General features: G+C 37.2%; 4 protein-coding genes across 5 annotated transcripts; 2 read left to right on the top strand and 2 right to left on the bottom strand.

The window, feature by feature from the left end:
- The first annotated feature begins 777 nt into the window (after positions 1-777).
- LOC131794857 (adenosine receptor A1) lies at positions 778-1,800 on the top strand. Its single transcript, XM_059112423.2, has one exon. It carries the CDS (start codon positions 778-780, stop codon positions 1,798-1,800), a length of 1,023 nt encoding a protein of 340 aa, XP_058968406.2.
- A 1,329-nt stretch (positions 1,801-3,129) lies between these two features.
- On the bottom strand, positions 3,130-7,527 carry LOC131794873 (uncharacterized). Of its 2 annotated transcripts, none has more exons than XM_059112443.2 (6): positions 7,279-7,527; positions 6,329-6,426; positions 5,943-6,015; positions 5,680-5,741; positions 5,304-5,376; positions 3,130-3,648 (listed from the first exon to the last, which is right to left on the bottom strand). In XM_059112443.2, the coding sequence occupies exons 2-6, from the start codon at positions 6,386-6,388 to the stop codon at positions 3,239-3,241; spliced, it is 678 nt and encodes a 225-aa protein (XP_058968426.2). In that variant the 5' UTR covers positions 6,389-6,426; positions 7,279-7,527; the 3' UTR covers positions 3,130-3,238. The 2 variants fall into 2 exon arrangements, with proteins under 2 accessions (XP_058968426.2, XP_066017462.1); XM_066161365.1 differs by lacking the exon at positions 7,279-7,527 and adding an exon at positions 7,127-7,209.
- An 847-nt stretch (positions 7,528-8,374) lies between these two features.
- Positions 8,375-12,133, top strand: LOC131794853 (uncharacterized). Its single transcript, XM_059112419.2, has 7 exons — positions 8,375-8,933; positions 9,444-9,523; positions 9,908-10,002; positions 10,629-10,701; positions 10,810-10,868; positions 11,102-11,174; positions 11,507-12,133. The coding sequence occupies exons 1-7, from the start codon at positions 8,626-8,628 to the stop codon at positions 11,728-11,730; spliced, it is 912 nt and encodes a 303-aa protein (XP_058968402.1). The 5' UTR covers positions 8,375-8,625; the 3' UTR covers positions 11,731-12,133.
- Positions 12,134-12,911: 778 nt separating this feature from the next.
- On the bottom strand, positions 12,912-18,328 carry LOC131794854 (nucleoside diphosphate-linked moiety X motif 6). Its single transcript, XM_059112420.2, has 6 exons — positions 18,075-18,328; positions 16,929-17,135; positions 14,741-14,796; positions 14,388-14,463; positions 13,926-13,973; positions 12,912-13,364 (listed from the first exon to the last, which is right to left on the bottom strand). The coding sequence occupies exons 1-6, from the start codon at positions 18,259-18,261 to the stop codon at positions 13,039-13,041; spliced, it is 900 nt and encodes a 299-aa protein (XP_058968403.1). The 5' UTR covers positions 18,262-18,328; the 3' UTR covers positions 12,912-13,038.
- Positions 18,329-18,522: the final 194 nt, after the last annotated feature.

The following is an 18,522-nucleotide window of genomic DNA, read 5'->3' as shown; positions in this document are numbered from 1 at the left end:
GTGAAAAACACCATCCCTTCCAAATAGTGTTTTTTAACCTGGTTCATTCATTTCGTTTTTTAAGCAAACAATTATAAAACCGGAGCGTACCCACCCACCATAATACTTAAACTGTGATTGGTGGCTGGCTTTAACAGTCCCGAATTTTAAAGGGCCTTACTTCTGAGGTAGTCGTATATTTTAGGTACTTGATTCAATATTTGTACGGCGCTTTAATATAAAAAATTGCATTTGGCATTTCCTGAGCCGTAAAAACTTTCAGCGGCAGGTGTCAAGATCGCTCTCTTGTGCATATCATTTACTAGCAAAATTAGAGCTTGTGCGTGCGATAAATCATGCCTAAAAAACATTCGTACCACGATACTTGTATTTGTTTTGTAATCTAGTCTCGTAAAATCAACATTTGCAATGACGCTAAAGGAGCTTTGCGTGCGATGAAATTTTCTGAGATTATAGCCGATTAAGACATTATGAGAAAACATAATTGCGTTCAGAAATCTCTTGAATCCTGTCCGTCAAGGACGCGTTTATTTCCGCATCATTACATCTGATCTAAAGCAGACAGCCAATAAATCGCTATTATCGACCTATGACGCATATCGAGGATAAAGAAAGCTTTATGAAAACAAGTGTTTAATTACATCAGACATATCTTTAGAAAAAGAAATCTCGATTACACTCTCTTAAGATTCATGCTCTAGTGGGTGGGCGAGAATCAGGAGGGCGAGTCATTATGGTCTCCAATGATTCCTTAAATCTATGAATTCGACCGTGAAAATGGGCCCTGGTCCTACAGTTCCGACTCAAAGACCATTTCACAGCTATTCGTCTTTCTTTTTGGCTCATATAGTCATCGACTTCGTCATCTCTACGCCAGCAATTCTTTCAAACGCCATTCTACTTTTTACCATCTTCAGAGATTCTCGTCGGCAGAAGCAACTATGTAAGTCATCATTTACACTTCTTGTAATGAACTTAAGTCTGTGTGATTTCATCTCGGGAGCTGTTCCTGGATGCGGGAGCCTGTACTACGATTATATGATATTCCACACCAGAACTGATGAAAAACTTGTGGGGATCCGAGTCATGATAATAACCACTGGCATTATAACAAATGTTGTTGGATCATGTACTGTAATGGCGATGTCATTTGATCGTTTGTTTGCAATGGAATCACCTCTGCGATACAAAACGCAAGTTGACGTTGCTAAAAAGAAAACAAAAATTTTCATCATAGCAGTTTGGATCTATGCCTTGCTCTTTGTTGGTCTTTCTCGTATCGGAATTTCTCAGGAAATTTCAACTTTGCTATATTGTCATCTTCACCTATCCCTTCCGTTAATCATTCTTGCTGTGGTTTTCTGGGAAACGTATCACGCTCTCCGCTTGCACACAAATCAAGTGAGAACTTTGTCTCCTACAGATGAACCGTTGTTCTACGCACACAGGAAACGGGAAAGAAAAGTTTTAAACGCAATTCTCATCGTGCTGGCTTTGTTTTACTTAACATTTACGCCGCAGTTTATAGCTCTCAACATAACCTTTTTTCGTCCGCGAATGAGAACTGAGGTTGGCTTTCGATCCTTTCTTTACACCGCAAATAAGATTCTTTTGATAAGCAGTAGTATTAATCCTTTCATCTACGCATGGAGAATCCCGAAATACAGAAGAGCCTTTAAGGCAATTTTTAAAAGGGGCAGTATGTCTAATCAACAAATCAGTAATATTGCTCCTCTTACCATTTCATCACGCGATGCACGATCGGCAGATTCTTTGGATACAAGTGTTGTGAGTGAATGATAGAGACGTAATCATGGTTTGAAACTGATTGAACGAACAATTATAGGAAATTAATATACCTCGAATCTCGGCGAATTCGTTATAGAAATTTTGGTGCATGATAATTGTGGTTCACGCTATTTTCACTCAATCCACGGAATTCATGGCCATCAGATTAAGTAACTATATACACAAATCCTTATTTTTTATTTTATTTTTTGGAATTGAAGCTCCGCAAGATTTTTTCGTAACGATTTCACGATAAAGTATCGAGATAAGATGAAAAAAGGGAAACCGTCTGCTTTCGAAATTTGAAATATGATGACGTTTCGACTTTCATTACACGAATGTCTTTATTAGTCTATGACAATTTCTTCCTTCATCACAAATATACAAATGTAGAGTACAGTGCAAAAACAACTCCTCAGAAAAAAAACCACAACGGGAGAATCTTGTGAAAAGTTTGGTACGAGCACGGTACGGTGTTCATGAGCGTTCAGCCAAAGAATTTCTAAAAATTTTCAATTGAACTTATATCTGCAGTTTCTCTAAAGTGATTGTTTGTCTTCCAAATGAGAACGCATTGAGAAGGAATTGTAACTGACTTCTTTTGACAGCTCACTCGCGTTATTCGTACCACTTTTTTTGCTTCAAGTTGATGACATACCGTTACTAACGTCATCGTATTCAGAATTTCAATCCCAGATGGTTTTGAATTTTACACTTTTAAGTAATGTTTTTTCCTTGATTAAGTGTTTACTATTCTGGTAGATTTTGAGAGGCATTGGATCACATGATTATCTGGTTATGAGCTGTCAGATGACGTACGTAAAAACTTAGATCACTCAAGAATACACGTAAGTCAATCTTTGTTAGCAGATTAAATTGTCGAGTTACAGACCACTTTTTCTTTCTTTTAAAATCTACACCAAAAAAATTCCAGAATTTTTTTTACGGGAAGCGGACGGAAAAGTATTGTCAAATGATGTGAAGTTGCTAAAGATTTTGTATGCCACAGAAAGACCAGAAATGCTTTCATAAGCTCAACGTCCATGTACAATACCATGAAAACGAAATGTTTGAAAGACCTTCAGGCAGGAAAGAGAGGGATAATATTGAAAATTCAGTAGAATTAAAAGAGAAAATTGTTCAGTGCAGACAAGACTGAGGCAGAGCAGAACAGATCGCCAGAGAACGTCGGCTCCCTTTAATTCTGATCTTGTACGTTACTATTTAAAGAAATTTCTTAAATTTAATCCCAACTTCGATTTCCAATTCGCATCGCTTACAAGAAAGCAATTTTACTTTGTTTCCAATCCTCCTAAGAAATCACAACATCAAGCGTACCGTTATCAATTGTTTATTTCTAACCGGCGGAATACAAACTAACAATTTAAGCAACAATTGAAAAAGGCTGAAAAATGGAGTGAACCGTTCCCTTGAATTGCTCTCCTTAACTTCAATGGATAATCCATTCGGGATGAATCACAAACTCACGCTGATTATGTAGACAGACGTGCTTGGTTAACCTTGGTAGCCTCTCCTGCGTAGGAGCACCCCGAGTGATCTGGGTCATAGGAACCACGCTGCGCATTGGTGCTCTCCAGTCGGGTGCAATATCGAACTCAGTTCTTCTCTGCGCCACGTAAACAAGGTCCCCACGTCCACGCGCCGTTAAGAGATTGGGATTTATTTTGTGCCTGGCGTCATCCAAAGTAATTTTTCTTTTCTGGGTTTGGTTGCTTGTCACACCAAAGTTACGTGTTGAAGCATCAAAAGGCAGGCTCAGTTTTTTAAGCGTTGTGGAAGCTTTCTCAGGAGAAGGTTGACTAGCCATGCTCCGAAATAACTTGAAGATTGCTTTCTTCTCTACAGGGAAAGGAGATGAATAAATTCCAACGTAATGTGTACTTAGTGCACTTCCGAATCATTTAAATGTGACATAGGAATTGCATTTCACTGCAAATATCTCTAGGGTAAAATTAAGACCTACCAGAGTGGGATGGCGAATTACCGATGTAAATTCAGTTAAAACATTAACCTGTCCATATTTTTGCGTTGAGGATTAGACGATAGGATTTTCTTATTCACTAAAAATAGCGCACAGTTGGCGCAAAAGTTGCAAAAAAGCCGTTTCGATACTTCAGGGATCACATATATGTGTCCGAGTCCAATCTTTAAATGCACACGCACTCGTCCCTGATCCGTTCGGCCACGCGCGCACTTTTATCGAAAATCGTCGGTCAAAAATTCCCTGATAATATTCTGCATGTATAACGGCTAGATTCCCTTAACGTCTTTTGAAATAACCTTCTTAATGGATTACAACCAACACTGAACTGGAATTATCACAAACCTTCATCATCGATTATTGGGCGAAACGAGGGCAAGTAAGAATTGTTTAGGCGGAGCTTGGAGGTAGGATTCCATCGTTGGTTGCCAGCTTTACATTGAGAGGATTTCAACCTCTTATGCTGGCAACATTTCATAATTGTGAACGAATATCGAATCCTCCATCATCATATTTGTTACGTGCGCGCGAAAATAGTGACGTATTTTTAATTATCACCTTAAATGCGTTGTCGAATCGTATTACCAGAACCAATGAAATGAAAAAATGCTCGCGAAATAATTCAGAATGTTCCTTTCCTCCGTATTAAATTCCAACTTAAAATTTGTAAAATGAAAACTTGGGCTCAGGATATTGATTTATACGAGGTCGTCGTAATGATAGCACGAAAGCCTTTCAGATTGTCTCCAATTTAATGTTTCTATTTTTTGGTTTTTGTTTTTTCTGAGGTGTGTGGTGAATTAATTTTTTTCCATTCTTCTTTATTTCCCCACTTTAAACCAAAAGGTGTCCAAGGTGATACAGATGATTATGAATCCTGACCAATCACAAATCATTTCCTTTTTGGAGGAGTGCGTTGAGTAAATTTTTACTATTCCTCTCTATTTTTCCATTTTAAGCGAAAAGATGTCCAAGATGATATACAGATGATAACGAATCCTGACAAATTACAAATCATTTCTTCTTATCAGGGTAGGAGACGCAGAAGCAGAACGGTTGATGCGCCGGTCTGGGTTCGAGATCTGGTCGGGTCATACTGTTATGTGCTCGGGCGAAACATTTTACTTTCGTCCTCTCTCTACCAAGGAGTATAATTGATTATTGAAGAATTGTTAGAGAAGCTGAATGAAATGCTGGGTGACCTTGTTGACTTAGCTCTGACGAAGGGCTAATTACGCTCGAAACGTCAGCTTTGAAGCCCTTTACGGTAGCGAATTTATGTTATCAACTCTATTGATAAAACCAAATTAGCCTGACCTTGTGATGGACTGTCGCCTCAGCAACACTCTTAGTTACTTCATGAAACCGGCTGAATGGGCCACTCAACTCCATAATATAGAACTTACTTTTCTACCTCAATAGACCAGGTTACAACCTTCGTGTACAATTACTGCAGGATACAGGGCTTTTGTAATGAACAAACAAAGAAACAGACAAACTTCAAGTTGCTTACCTTCCTCATCAGCTTCATCAAGCCACGCCCTGACCCGTGGCACCACTTGTGGATGGAAACTGTCCCTCAAAACCTGAAGGAAAATTATTCCATAGTTGTGGTTTATATTAATTATGAGTTTAAGGTTGTCTTTCTGTTCTTTTCGTCATCTTGAGAGACGTTACATTTCTTCAGTTGTGGAGTTGAGCTTTCGAAATCTATTAAAGCCTTGAAAAAGTCGAACAGATATGAACGACGACACCAAAATTAAGGTTATCAGGTGGCTTTAAACACTCTCTCGCGTTTGCTTTATTTTGGGCAGTCATCAGAGCTGGAAAAAAGAACATGATTCTTAACTTATTCCTTTTCTCGAATCAAATCCATTGGATCGTTTTACCTTTTCTGTTGCTTTTCTTTCTTCCTCCTTGATCCAAAACGATTTGAGCACCGCAAGTTTTTCTGTCAATCAGATCCAAGGACTATCTTTAGAGTCAAGTTCCTCTGGCAGGTGAATTCAAATAGGGTTTTCATATATATATTGATGTGACACCAAAAGCTCTCAACTTATTTGCAAGGAACTATATCGAAATTTGAAGGAGAATTCTTGATAATATCTTGGTAGTTAAAGATTAAGTATACCGTGTCAATTAAGTGACTTACCGTCGTACTGCCCAGATCTCAACCAATTGAAAGCTCTGCGGGCCTTGTTTGGGGTGAAGAGACGAGGAAGCATCTGAGGTAAACGTATAAAAAGAGAGTAAGGTCATTCCTTTTTCCAGTTTCATATAGCAAGCTTTCACTAATTGCTCAATTCGCTCAGGCAAGAGGCTCAAAGTAAAAAACACTTTTGCCTTCGCCTTATTCTTTTTTTAGCTATTTTCGGCGCAGCTTTCGGTTTTTTGACCCAAAGCTTGGTAACACAAGCCAAACTGAAATTCGCTAAAAACACACACGATACCACACTCAGGCCTGACTAATTCAGCGCAAGCCATCGATGCCGGGTTATCCTAAAACCAGCCACAGTATTTATAATCCATTTTCCTTACCTCTTCCTCCATGGTTTTCTGTCTGTAGTTATAGGAAGGCTTGCTGCAGTAATTCATCATGAACAGCAGTCCAGCTTATGCACTTTCTTCCTTGAAAACTGATAAAAGCACAAGAACGATCTTGTTAAATGAAAGCTGTTGCTGAATGATTCCACCCTTCCTGAACTTACTAAAAAAAAATTTCCATAGAACCCCTCTACCACAAGGAAATAATTCTGTTTACAAGTTAAATTAGGAATATATTGGAGTCCATTCGTATGCCCACTCACAATCTCTGTTTACCGTCACCCTAACTTTCCTTGTGAAATCATAATTTTTTAAATTTGAACAAGAGAGATCTCTAAGAAATTGTACATCTCTTTTCAATTTGACAAATGAGTTAAGCCATATTTCACTTGATCGCTTCGTCCTAGTTGCCTAGATACCGCCTTCCATGCATCCTGAAGCTTTTCACTAAAAATTTCTGATGCAACAGATTTGCTTAGGGTTCATTTTTCAACCCAATTCTTTCACAAAAATCACTTTCATTTCTAAACTAAAGCATTTCCGAAGATTTAGATATGTGAAGCAAAGACTTTCAGAAAAAATTCGTTAAATCATCGAAAACTTCTTTGTTTCCATTTTAATTCTCCACATGAAGAGACTTGAATACAAAGGATGTAAAGTTAAGAAAACTGAGCCGAAATTCTTAAGATGTTTGTTCTTTTAAGTTTCAGGCTTCTGTGGGAAATTTGACAAAATAACTATTTGAGTAACCTCTGGAAAAAAAACTTTGTAACAACAATATATAATTCCTACCTCGTGATAAATAAGTGCTCTCGAATTGCGATTCTTACATTTGATGCTACTCTTATCACGATAACAAAGTCTGTGAACATGAAAATCTTTTTTAAACAGCATGCACTGAGTATGTGGACAAGATAAAAAGTAATTAACCTAACTAAACTTACGTTAATTTTGGAGTTCAGATGATGGGGCGGTAAACTTTAGTGATCTTACGAATTCAATTCCTTTTGTAACCTTTATGTTTTGGAACTTCGCCGAATTTTAAATCTATTTTATTTATAAAGTTATGCAGGATACTAAAAGTTTCCCGTGTTGCGAATCAATAGGATAATTTTGTTTAAATTTCTCGTCCACACAAATCGCGTTGTAGGTTTGTTTAGTAACCACTAGATAACGGTCTAATTGTTATCACTAACAATTCTGTTTTAGGAGATATTTTTAGGTTTACAGAGTGATTACTCACGATTAATTATTAACAATAGAAGAACAGCTAAAAGCTCTTGAGGTTTCGACGTGCTAATGACTGTTAATAATACGAATGCTTTGGCTGAAAATAGGCAAGATGGATTTTAAGTGCTCAAATTGAAATTGCCGCTTGATGGTATTATGTTTTCTTCTAGTTTTCCTCTTCTTCTTCTTCTTCTTCTTCTTCGTCTTCAATTCATTTATTTATTTCACTTAAATTTTATGCTCTCCTGTTACCTTTGTTTACATCCTAATTACGGCGGAAGTCGGAGGCTTTAAGGGCTTTGGGATATATTGATGAAATTGAAGAAAATTGGACAAATAAGAAACATTTCAACTTCATTTTGAGTTATGAGCTTTCCAAACTTGATATGGTCTCTTGCGCCACACTGGAGTTTTGTCCTCATCGTGATTTTATGAGAAATTGTTCTGTTTTTGTTACCGTACATCAGTTCATTCATCTTTTAAGAATTTTTGAGGGGCAACAACCTTGTTAATTTGAGCAATTTCCCCCGCTCTGAGTGAATTTTGAATCCACTCAATTCTGTGGTGACAAATATATCCCATTCAAGTGAACGTCGTCAATTTGCAGGCATTGGAAAATCAGTAGGCTGTTAGAATACGGCTCACTTTCGTTTAATCAATTATTTATCTTTCTCTCAGCTAGCAAACCGCAAAGTACCATTGTGAAAATTAACAGCTTTCCAAGACGAAACGACAATTGAAGTCAGTAGGCAAATGAATAATTATTCTTGCAGTGACTTAATTTTTTGCATAAATTAAAGTAACCAAGCAATGTTCATTGTTGTCAGTTTTCGCGGTGGCGCGGTCTAGAAGACTTGATCAATTTTCATTGGGGAACCGTTTTTCTTTGACCGCGTGAACGAATTCAGAAATATCTGAAGAGCTAAAGAACTTCAGATCGATCTTAGTTTACCTTGGTGTTTTAGTGTGAAAATTATCACATCCATTTGCACTATCTCGATTCTCTAATCAACGAAGTAATCCAGGAAGCATCCGCCATTTGACATTTTTGTAGTGCAATTATGACTCACGTCTTAACAAATCTTGGATACCCACATGATCTTCGCTTCCGTTCTAAGTCCGCTGAGATATTCAGAGAACACGAAAGACGAAAGGAGGGTATTCCGAAGACGGAATTCGACAAAATTCGAAGCCTTTCTAGACAGTCATGGCAGCGATCATGGGAGAACCCTGGAGATCCATTGCCTTCTGTGAAATGTAACCACTTTGTGACAACATATTCGACAACACACAACTACAAAGCGCTTCAAGAACCCACTCCCTGCCGACCGACTTCGCCAACGAGACGAAATAACCCTCATCCAACAAGGTCTGTGTCTTTTGTTTGTGTGAAGTGCAAACATCAATAAGTGATCCTATGGTTTGGAGGATAACTTCAAGGTCCTTTGTCTGTGATGATATCTTATAGGGATTAAGTGGTAATGTGTTTTAAGCCAGTTCATCAATGAAACGGGAACGATTTCGGTTTCAAGGCTTCTAAAAACAGAAGAGTCAAGAGTCATAGCAAAATTATGCGGATCTCGCATGAGAAATTTATGAACCACCTAACAATTCCGAGACGGGATACCGTATTACAAGATGGATCTAGCGGGGGTCGGGGGGGGGGGGGTCGGGGATATACTCTTCCTACTTATCCCACCTGAGAGAAAATCAAAGGACCAACCAATCTATCAACGTGACGTCGATAAATGTGTGAGAATCTTATAGAGCAGATGTCAGTTATATTTTCTTACATTTTCTTGTATGTAAGAACATCTTAATGTTCACATAAGTTATTTTTTTCTGTAAGTAAATGGCAGGGCAAATTTATTTCTTGTAGGCCATTTTTGCGGCTCCACCTGAGGCAGGCAAAAGGGTTTCCCAAACCTAAAGAAAAGCCACAACAGGACCCATATGATGGTAGGATGAACATTCATCTTTCTGTTATGTTAAAATGTAAACATTGATAGAATCATTCAATAAAATTTTATTTCACTCTGGTTATTGGCCTGTTGGCTTTCAGTAATCTTTCAGTTGCAGACTGCTGGCAGTCTTTTCTGTCTCAAGAAGGAGTGCTAATTATCCTCTTGAGACAGAGAGAAAACTTTTGGCAAGAAGGGATTAGGAGGGGGTGGAATGAGACATGGACCAGACGAGGAACTTCAGGAACAACTCAACCAAGCCAACCCTCACCACACCCTAACCTGTGGAATAGCCACAGTTCCTTCATGCTAAGACAGTAAATGGTCAACTGGTAATCCATTTCAGTTGAGGCAGGTTTTAATAAATTTTATTATTTCTTAGTTGGTTATAAACCTGAGGAACCAAATGACAGGCAGCAGACAATGTATTACACTTTATGGGAAATGAAAGATATGGAAAAAAGGGGCCTGGATAAGGTATGCTTCAAGTTAGATCATTCTTGCACCTTAGTTAGCAGAGGTGACTCAGGTGAGGAAACTCAACAGAGTTCTCTTTTGTATGTTTTTTTTTTCACTTTTTTTGGCCCCAATTTTCACATAACATTTATTAGTGTTTGCATCAATTTTAAACTGGGGACAACTTTTAGAAACTTCCTTAACTTAACTGGTGAGAAGAGATAAACACAAAAACTAAAGGCTACAGGTACACTGCAAAGAATCTCCCTTTATAAACTGCAGCACCACTGTTTTTATCTTTAATTTGGACAGCTTTCTTTCTTTCTCTCTAACCTTTACTAAGTATGCTTAAATAATCAAAGGGAGATCTTTAAATGAAACAAAATAATTTCTGTTTTGTGGCACATAAACAGCAGCCATAATATTTTCATCCAGTCCTATTTTTGTACCAATATGTAGCCATTGCAAGCAGGCTCTCAGTAGTAGTGCCGTAAAAAGGAAAGTTTCTCTACCCACGTAAAGATTTGAGACAAATCCAAGAAAGGTTTTCCAGGGGATTGAGCAGTGCTAGACTCTTACAGACCTCTGTTGCAGAAGGGTGACAAAGGAGGCCTGTTTGCAGGCTTAACAATGTTTCTCCTTTTCAGGCTTTAAAAGCTACTATGACTCCAAAAGCAGTACCAGCAGCACAAGCCTGGGTCAGGAATGCTGGCATGAAAGGTGATGGAGTAAACAACTTGTTATTTAAAATTAGTATGAAGACTTGAATGAAGCTGCTTAGCAGTATTAGTTATACACTTTTTTTTTTTTTTTTTTTTTTTTCAACAGACAGGAAGATAGTGTCAAACATGTTGGATGTTGTACACGATGCACCAAATGTTGAGCAGGTAAATGACTGAATTGGATAATGTAAAATATGTGTTATTGAAAAAATAATCTTTTTTACATACTGGTATATTACACTTGTATATTTAGTTTTTAGCCACGCATGGTTTAAAATTTTAAGTACAAAAAACATAGTTATTAGTAGGATGTTGCAGTCACTGTAGCTAACCTCCTCAAGCTTAGATAAATGACTGACTGTGTAAATTACCTTATATTTTCTTTTCTTATGAAATAGACTGTTAGTTCCACATTCAGGCCTGATGTTGTACCAGCTGTGAATCGATGGCTAAAGAAAGCTGGAAATGAAGGTACATGTTCTTCATACTGGCTCTTAGCTCAATTCTGATCAAGGTTGCCAATTTCCTGGTTCTTTCATAGGTTCCTTGTGATATTTTCTTCATTCAATTTGAGTTTTTGATTACTCTGGTTTCAGTTTTACAACACTCATTTGAAAAGTACTGTAACAAGCACAAACCATTCTTATATTTAATTAATTTAATTTATTAGCTTTGCCAACGATACATACAATGTGGAACATGGGTAAATTACAATAACTATAATGGGCAGGCAACCACAACAGTAATATCTGATCACTGTGGTCCCAGCTAGACTTACATGATATGATTCTTCTATTGTTCAGAACAACAAGCTGTTATGAGATTGATCCGAACTTTGGCCTCTAATCCAATTAATGATGGAACAATAGATCCAGAGTACACAGGGCAACAACATCCTGACAGATACATCTTGGGGAAGTACACAATACGCCAGACAGGAACTAAAGGAACTCCCATCACTGTTAAAAATCATTTTCCAAAAAAGTCCCATTTTAAGGCACATCCTGCATGGCTTCAAGCTTCATAACCATTTAGTTTTTAGCCTATTCTGGTATTATATGTGAAGTCATGAAGTCTAATGCTGAAGAAGAGGGTTAACCCTTTAACTCCCAAGATCTAATTATTAATTCTTCCCTCTAGCTACTACACATTTCCTTGTAAATAAGTTACAAGAATTTGATGTTACCTCAAGGTAATAACTTCCATCAGATAGGTTTGAGTATACTCATTATCTGATTGCTGAATAGTGAACAGAGCTCATAGGGAGAAGTTACAAGATAATCACTTTTGGGGGTTAAAGGGTTAACCTCTGGGACACAAACCATTCAGTTTATATTATTTAGTGTATCATCATAATTTCATCCATGTATATAGCTGTCTTTTGACATGAAAAAAAAGTATTTCTTATGCTGGAATAACAATATTTAAATGCAAAATACACTATGGCCTGTAATTTTTTTCTCCTTTACTTCAGCAAAATAATCAGTTATGCTAGTATGTGCATGTAGAATTTTCATCTATTAAAAGTTAAATTGTTATCAGTCATCATTCCTGTGAATTACATTCAACAAAGATAGGGTCACAAAACCCCTGAAAGTACAGAGTACAGAATACTTCAAGTTCAAAATTTATTTCATATAGTGTGCCATTCTACTGTATCCAACAGAGCAACTATCATGTATGATGACTTGTTATGTAAAACACAGTAGCATCATTTTTTTTTACTGTGATAACACAGTTTGACTTAAACTCATGTGTATATCCTTCACAGTGCATGCCTAATAAGCCATCAATATTTTTTGTTTGTATCAAAATAAGTATCATAGTTGTTGGTTGACAGAATTGTTTTTCTGGACTGGGCTAAAGATTTTGTCATGTCAATTGCAAAGAATATTTCCTCACCATTGCCATCACAGAGAACCTTTTTTACATTAACTATAATTGAGGCAAACACACGAACTGATCATACTGGAAGCAATTTTTAATGAGTATTTCACTAGTGTGCATGTTGTGAAAGTCTCATCTTGACAAATCTAACTACACTTGATAATAGAATACTCATCAGTAACATGATTACAATAAATATTGTTTGTGAAATTATTACATTCTACAATTAATATTTTTATGACACACATCCTTGTTTGGAACTGGGATATTCTTTGTTTTTGTCCAATGAACGAGACAAACTTCATTTAAAATATGTTTTAAGACTTACAAGTGATGAAATTGAAATAAAATTATTTGCACAAATTCAACAATAATTACCAGCATCTGTCTCACCCAATACTCAAATGAAAACAATGGTAAAAAAATTCATAAAAGGAAGATTCAGTTGTTAGCTTGGCATATATCTGTGAAAAAGGCTGAATGTTTGACTCGGATTCACCCAAGACCTCATACTATTTGCCACAATGTCAACACTTTCAAATCCATTCTTCAGTCCATGTTTTGCTAACCTTGCTGCTAATTTTGTCAATGGAGTGGTGTCTGTGTGGGTAAGGAGAGTTGATAGTTCCATCCACTGACACTGTGCAATCTCGTCCTCACAATGACTAATGCCAAAGCTTAATGGTTCCATTCTACACACAACATAAACATCAGACTTGTCAAAAGCATTCTTCATTTTGTGCTGTTGTCTGAAGAGCAGAATGGATTTGAATTCTGCAATCAAAAGTAAAATGAGAAGCAAAGAGTGAGACTAAAATGAAATCAGAAACAATCCTGAATTAATATTTCATTTTGTAATCACTGGAGGTTAACGATTGGCATGCTAGCATTCTGGAGGCCATGTAAAGAGATCTGTTAGAATATTGGCTGGTTCATAGTCTTGGTCTGCTGAATAGGACAACTCAGCATGTCTCTCTCCACAATGAAGTTTAAATGGGTACCAAAAAACTTGGAGAAAACCTTAAATTACTTGATGGTAACCAGTGACTGACCAAGATCCTATTAGTGCTTCTCCTTATTCTCTACTATACAATTTTTATGATAGAGGACAGGGAGTTTGTCATTATATCAAGAAACAATCCTGTACTGATCTTTTTTTTTTATTCTGATCACTTGCTCGTTCATTATCGAGAAGAATAATTCAGTCTTGGTCATACATGGGAGTTAAAGAGTTAACCACCCTGAGGTAAGCTCTTTATGAAATGGGTAACTAGCTTCAAAAAACTTTAGCCTTAGCTAGCTTCTTACTAACACAAGGTGTGCCCTGTGTATTACCTGCTCGTATTCCTGTCTCTTCCCAGACTTCACGCACTGCTGTTTCCTCTAATTAAACATAAATAGTCAGACAGAAATCACATACATGTACCCACATGATTCTTGAGTCAAAAGTACATAAAAATGAGATTAGTGAAGAGGAGCAATTTGAATCTGACCTTGGTTATTAGCTTTCCACTCAGGAAACATTTTGACTCAATAAGCATTCTTTATAAAAGCTATGGGGCAAAACCCCACAATTTAAAATTATTAAAATAAATTGGCAAACAGGGATTAACCCAGTTCCCTTAATACCATACCCATACTATTGATGATCTTCTTCAAATATAATAATTTTTTGGTAAGATTTAATCCCAGCCCTGATTCAACACCTCAGAAATATTACTTTTAGGTCTTCATGGTTATACTCTGTAAAATAAATTCCAAAAATAAAGGAACAGATGCTTAATAAATCAAACCCACCAATACTTTCTCCTTCATCTGAGAGTCCTCCAGGAAATTTCCAAACTGGTCTTTTTAAGTGCCGGCCAATCTTGAGCTGCCAAAAATATTGTGCCAACATTGTCAACATTTAAAGTACCAAAACTACCAAAATTATTATTAATTACATTGTTAGATATCCCATGAAAACTTTGATTTGCAATGTTAAAATGGTTTTCCATATCATTTTAAAAGAACTCACAATTTTGATGATAGAATGATGAAAAACTGCCTTAGACTAGAAATCATAAAAACAACAATACTAATAGCAATCCAAGGAGGTGTGTACTTGTCAGAGCAGATTTCTACAGGACCTGATTGTGTGTGTTACATACCATGTTCTTGTCCTGGACTACTAAAACTTCATTTTTTTCCCTGTTAAGAACAAGACCTGCAATTTTTTACATTAGAAATATTGGATATGCATTAGACCATCGATTAAAAAATTATAGATAAGACTTTTTCTTGGGTTTACGGTCAACTCGCCGACGGACCAACTCGCCGACACCAACTCGCCGACGTATAAAATCGAGTAGAGACGTCGGCGAGTTGGTCGTCAATCCAATACAACTTATTAGAAGCTAAACATACAGAAAATTAAACGATATTTAGTAAAAAAACATTGGACATTGGTGAACATCAAACAGAAGCTTAAACATCGGTGAACATTGGTGAACATCACCAATGACTATAACAGCTTAAGACGCGAACGAGTTATTGTGCGACAACAACACCGTAAAGACTCATCATGTCAATCGCTCAGATTTTTTAACGAAAACGTGGCCTTCTAGACGAGATCTTTAGTAAAAAGCATTTCTTTTTATTTGCAACAAAGTTTATAAGGATCTTAAGGCGAATAAAGCGAAGTAAACCTCACCAACGACTCTAACAGCTTAAGACGCGAACGAGTTATTGTGTGACAACAACACCGTAAAGACTCATCATGACGGTATCCGGACAACTCGCCCCCTGGACAATTAGCCCCCAGTATTTGGACGATTAGCCCCCAGTCTCTGGATTATTAGCCCCCAACCCACCAACCTTGAAATAAATTATGTTCTTGCCCTTTACTTTTTACGAACGTTTCCCTATCATATATTATGAAATAAACAATGTTCTTGTTATTTGCTTTTTACGAACATTTCTCTGCCATGCGTGTTAAATTATAAAGTAAACTACGTTCTTGCTGTCTTGTTGTTTGCTTGTTATGAACGTTTCTCTGCCGTGCGTATCGAATTATAAAGTGAACTATGTTCTTTCTGTTTATATATTCTACAAAAATGAACTGTGTTCTTTCTGTTTACATACTTTACGAATGTTTCTCCGTCATGTTGTTTAAATAGGAAAGGAAAGAAACCAGGGACGAAACTTTGAAACTTTAACTTATTGGCGACTACTTGTTAATGTCAATCGGTGTTTATTTAAATGTTAATAAAGATAGACATTCACAAAAAAAAGGCTCCTTTAGGAGCCACAAACTCATAAAAGTCAATGACCAACAGATGAACGTAACTTCTCCTTTACATAAACTAAGACTGGGGGCTAATTGTCCAAAGACTGGGGGCTAATCGTCTGGGGCTAATTGTCCAGGGAGCGAGTTGTCTGACATTCATCATGACAATCGGTCAGATTTTAAAGGAAACTTGGCTTTCTAGTCAAGATCTTTAGTAAAAAGCAATTCTTTTTATTTGCAACGAAGTTTATAAGGATCTCAAGGCGAATAAAGTAAAGGAAACACTGAGCGATTGACATGATGAGTTTTTACGGTGTTGTCGTCACACAACTCGTTCGCGTCTGAAGCTGTTAGAGTCATTGATGAGGTTTACTTCGCTTTATTCGCCTTAAGATCCTTATAAACTTTGTTGCAAATAAAAAGAAACGCTTTTTACTAAAGATCTTGTCTAGAAAGCCAAGTTTTCGTTAAAAAAAAACTGAGCGATTGACATGATGAGTCTTTACGGTGTTGTTGTCACACAATAACTCGTTCGTTATAGTCATTGGTGATGTTCACCAATGTTCACCGATGTTTAAGCTTCTGTTTGATGTTCACCAATGTTCGCCAGTGTTTTTTTACTAAATATCGTTTACTTCTCTGTATGTTTAACTTCTAATAAGTTGTATTGGATTGACGACCAACTCGCCGACGTCTCTACTCGATTTTATACGTAGGCGAGTTGGCGTCGGCGAGTTGGTCCGTCGGCGAGTTGACTGGTTACCTTTTCTTGGTAGGGAACACTTTTGAAACTGATAACTATTGTCAAAGAGATATGTGATAATTCAAAATTTCTATTAAACTATCTTCACTTGGGTTAATTTATATTTCATTTCTATTGTTCAGGACAATAACCCATAATTTTAGAACATGCAAAACACAATTCAAAGTAGTCTTAAATCATTTTAAACTGAAATCCATTTATAACTATGGAAAATTCCTATTAAAGGATCAAACTACCTCAAGGAAATTTGGCACAAATTTTACAAGTTCACTATTTATAATTCATCTTTGCACTCTGTCTTTGTCACCTGATACTCCAACTTGATGGGTAGCATAAGGTGGAACTTTATTATGCTCCTTTTTTGGAAGCCATTTTAACAGCATAGCATGGTCTCCAACAGCATGGTGATAACTGAAGCCATGTTCAAATGCCACTGGTATCAAGTAACTCTGAACGATTGGCACTTTCATCCACACAGATTTCTTTCTCTCTTTTCTCCACTGTTGGATACTTCCTGATAAAATGGTAGAAAAATCAGGCTTTGCATGAATTGGAGGGCCAAGGATGAAGCCACTCCTCTCAAACAAGGGAGAGACAAGGTGGTCTGACCTTTTACACCGTAACATCAGTATTTATATTCTCCACACTCTTCTCTAAACATTTCCTAAGATGCCAATATGGAGAATTTGTATAATAATCAAGAGCTTCTTTAGGGATCACCTTTTTTATTCTCCTGACCTTAATTTTCAGGGTGATATGGTAAGGAGAAATTAGATACCAGTCACTATTAGGGGTTAAAGGGTTAATGATTAGTGCCCTGGACTCCAGGTCCAGAGGTCTGTGTTTATGATAAAGGCTGCTTATTGTGCTGTGTTCTCACCCAAGATAATCTACTCTAAAAGTGCCCCTATCTATAGTATACTCAGGAGTATAAAAGGGTACTAACAAACAGGAAAGCCTTATGATCTCCTAAAGAGTAAACTCCTATAGACTATCTAGGCTAGTCAAATGGGGGGGAGGGGGGGGAGGGGGGGGAGCTGCAATAATCCTAGTTGGTTTTTGCTGAAAAGACAAGGATAAGCCTCTCATATCAGAGGGGATAAGGATGATGCAATGGTGTCAAAGACTCCCATCAATATGACCGCTATTTTCAGACCCTTTTCTTTTATTTTCCATTATGTTCAAGGTTCTCTGTGCTTCTTAACAGTGCTGCTACGGTTTCATCAAGGTTGCCTAGTATAAATCCTTGAATGAAAAGCAACATGGGTGCGACCTTTTCCTTCAAAAATGTAAAGCTCTGACTCGGCAAGGCCAACCGGCATAATTTTACTCATACTGTTCAAAAAAATTATGCCGATTTCCAAAACATGAGGGAACACGGGGCACAATTCCTTTAGATTTGAACACACCCAAAGTTATTGAACCAAGAAAAGAGCCAAAAGTAACCACTCACTCGTTAATTTCACAGAAAATTCCCCAGGGCTACATTGCTCTCCCAGCTGGTCCAAATTCACGGTCACTCCATTAAAATAAGCTTCGTTCCAATGCAGTTGAGATTCCTCTGCAGAGTTGCATTTATTCCGACATAAATAAAGTCCTCCTATTCCCTTTCTGACCGACCTCCTTAGCAAATGTGACATGACGGCAATGTTCCCTTACAATGATGATATTTCACAACACATTTCACAAATTGTCCGCCATTTTGAAAACTGCTGACCAGTCTGCACCCTTACAGTTTTTTTGTTCATATAAGGATACGCTTTATGTCCTAGTCTCCTGGTCACGTTTGTTAGAACCATTCCCCTCTCAATTTTCGTCTGCACAAGGTGAAAGAAAATTGTCTAAAACATGTCTGGAAGTGCGGGTTTAAAATCTATTCAAAAAGTTAGTAAGGTTATGTT

Source organism: Pocillopora verrucosa, chromosome 14 (genome assembly GCF_036669915.1).
Source record: "Pocillopora verrucosa isolate sample1 chromosome 14, ASM3666991v2, whole genome shotgun sequence".
In the NCBI taxonomy this organism is placed as follows: domain Eukaryota; kingdom Metazoa; phylum Cnidaria; class Anthozoa; order Scleractinia; family Pocilloporidae; genus Pocillopora; species Pocillopora verrucosa.
Note: the sequence above shows the minus strand (reverse complement) of the source record. Positions and strands in the feature narration are given on the sequence as shown.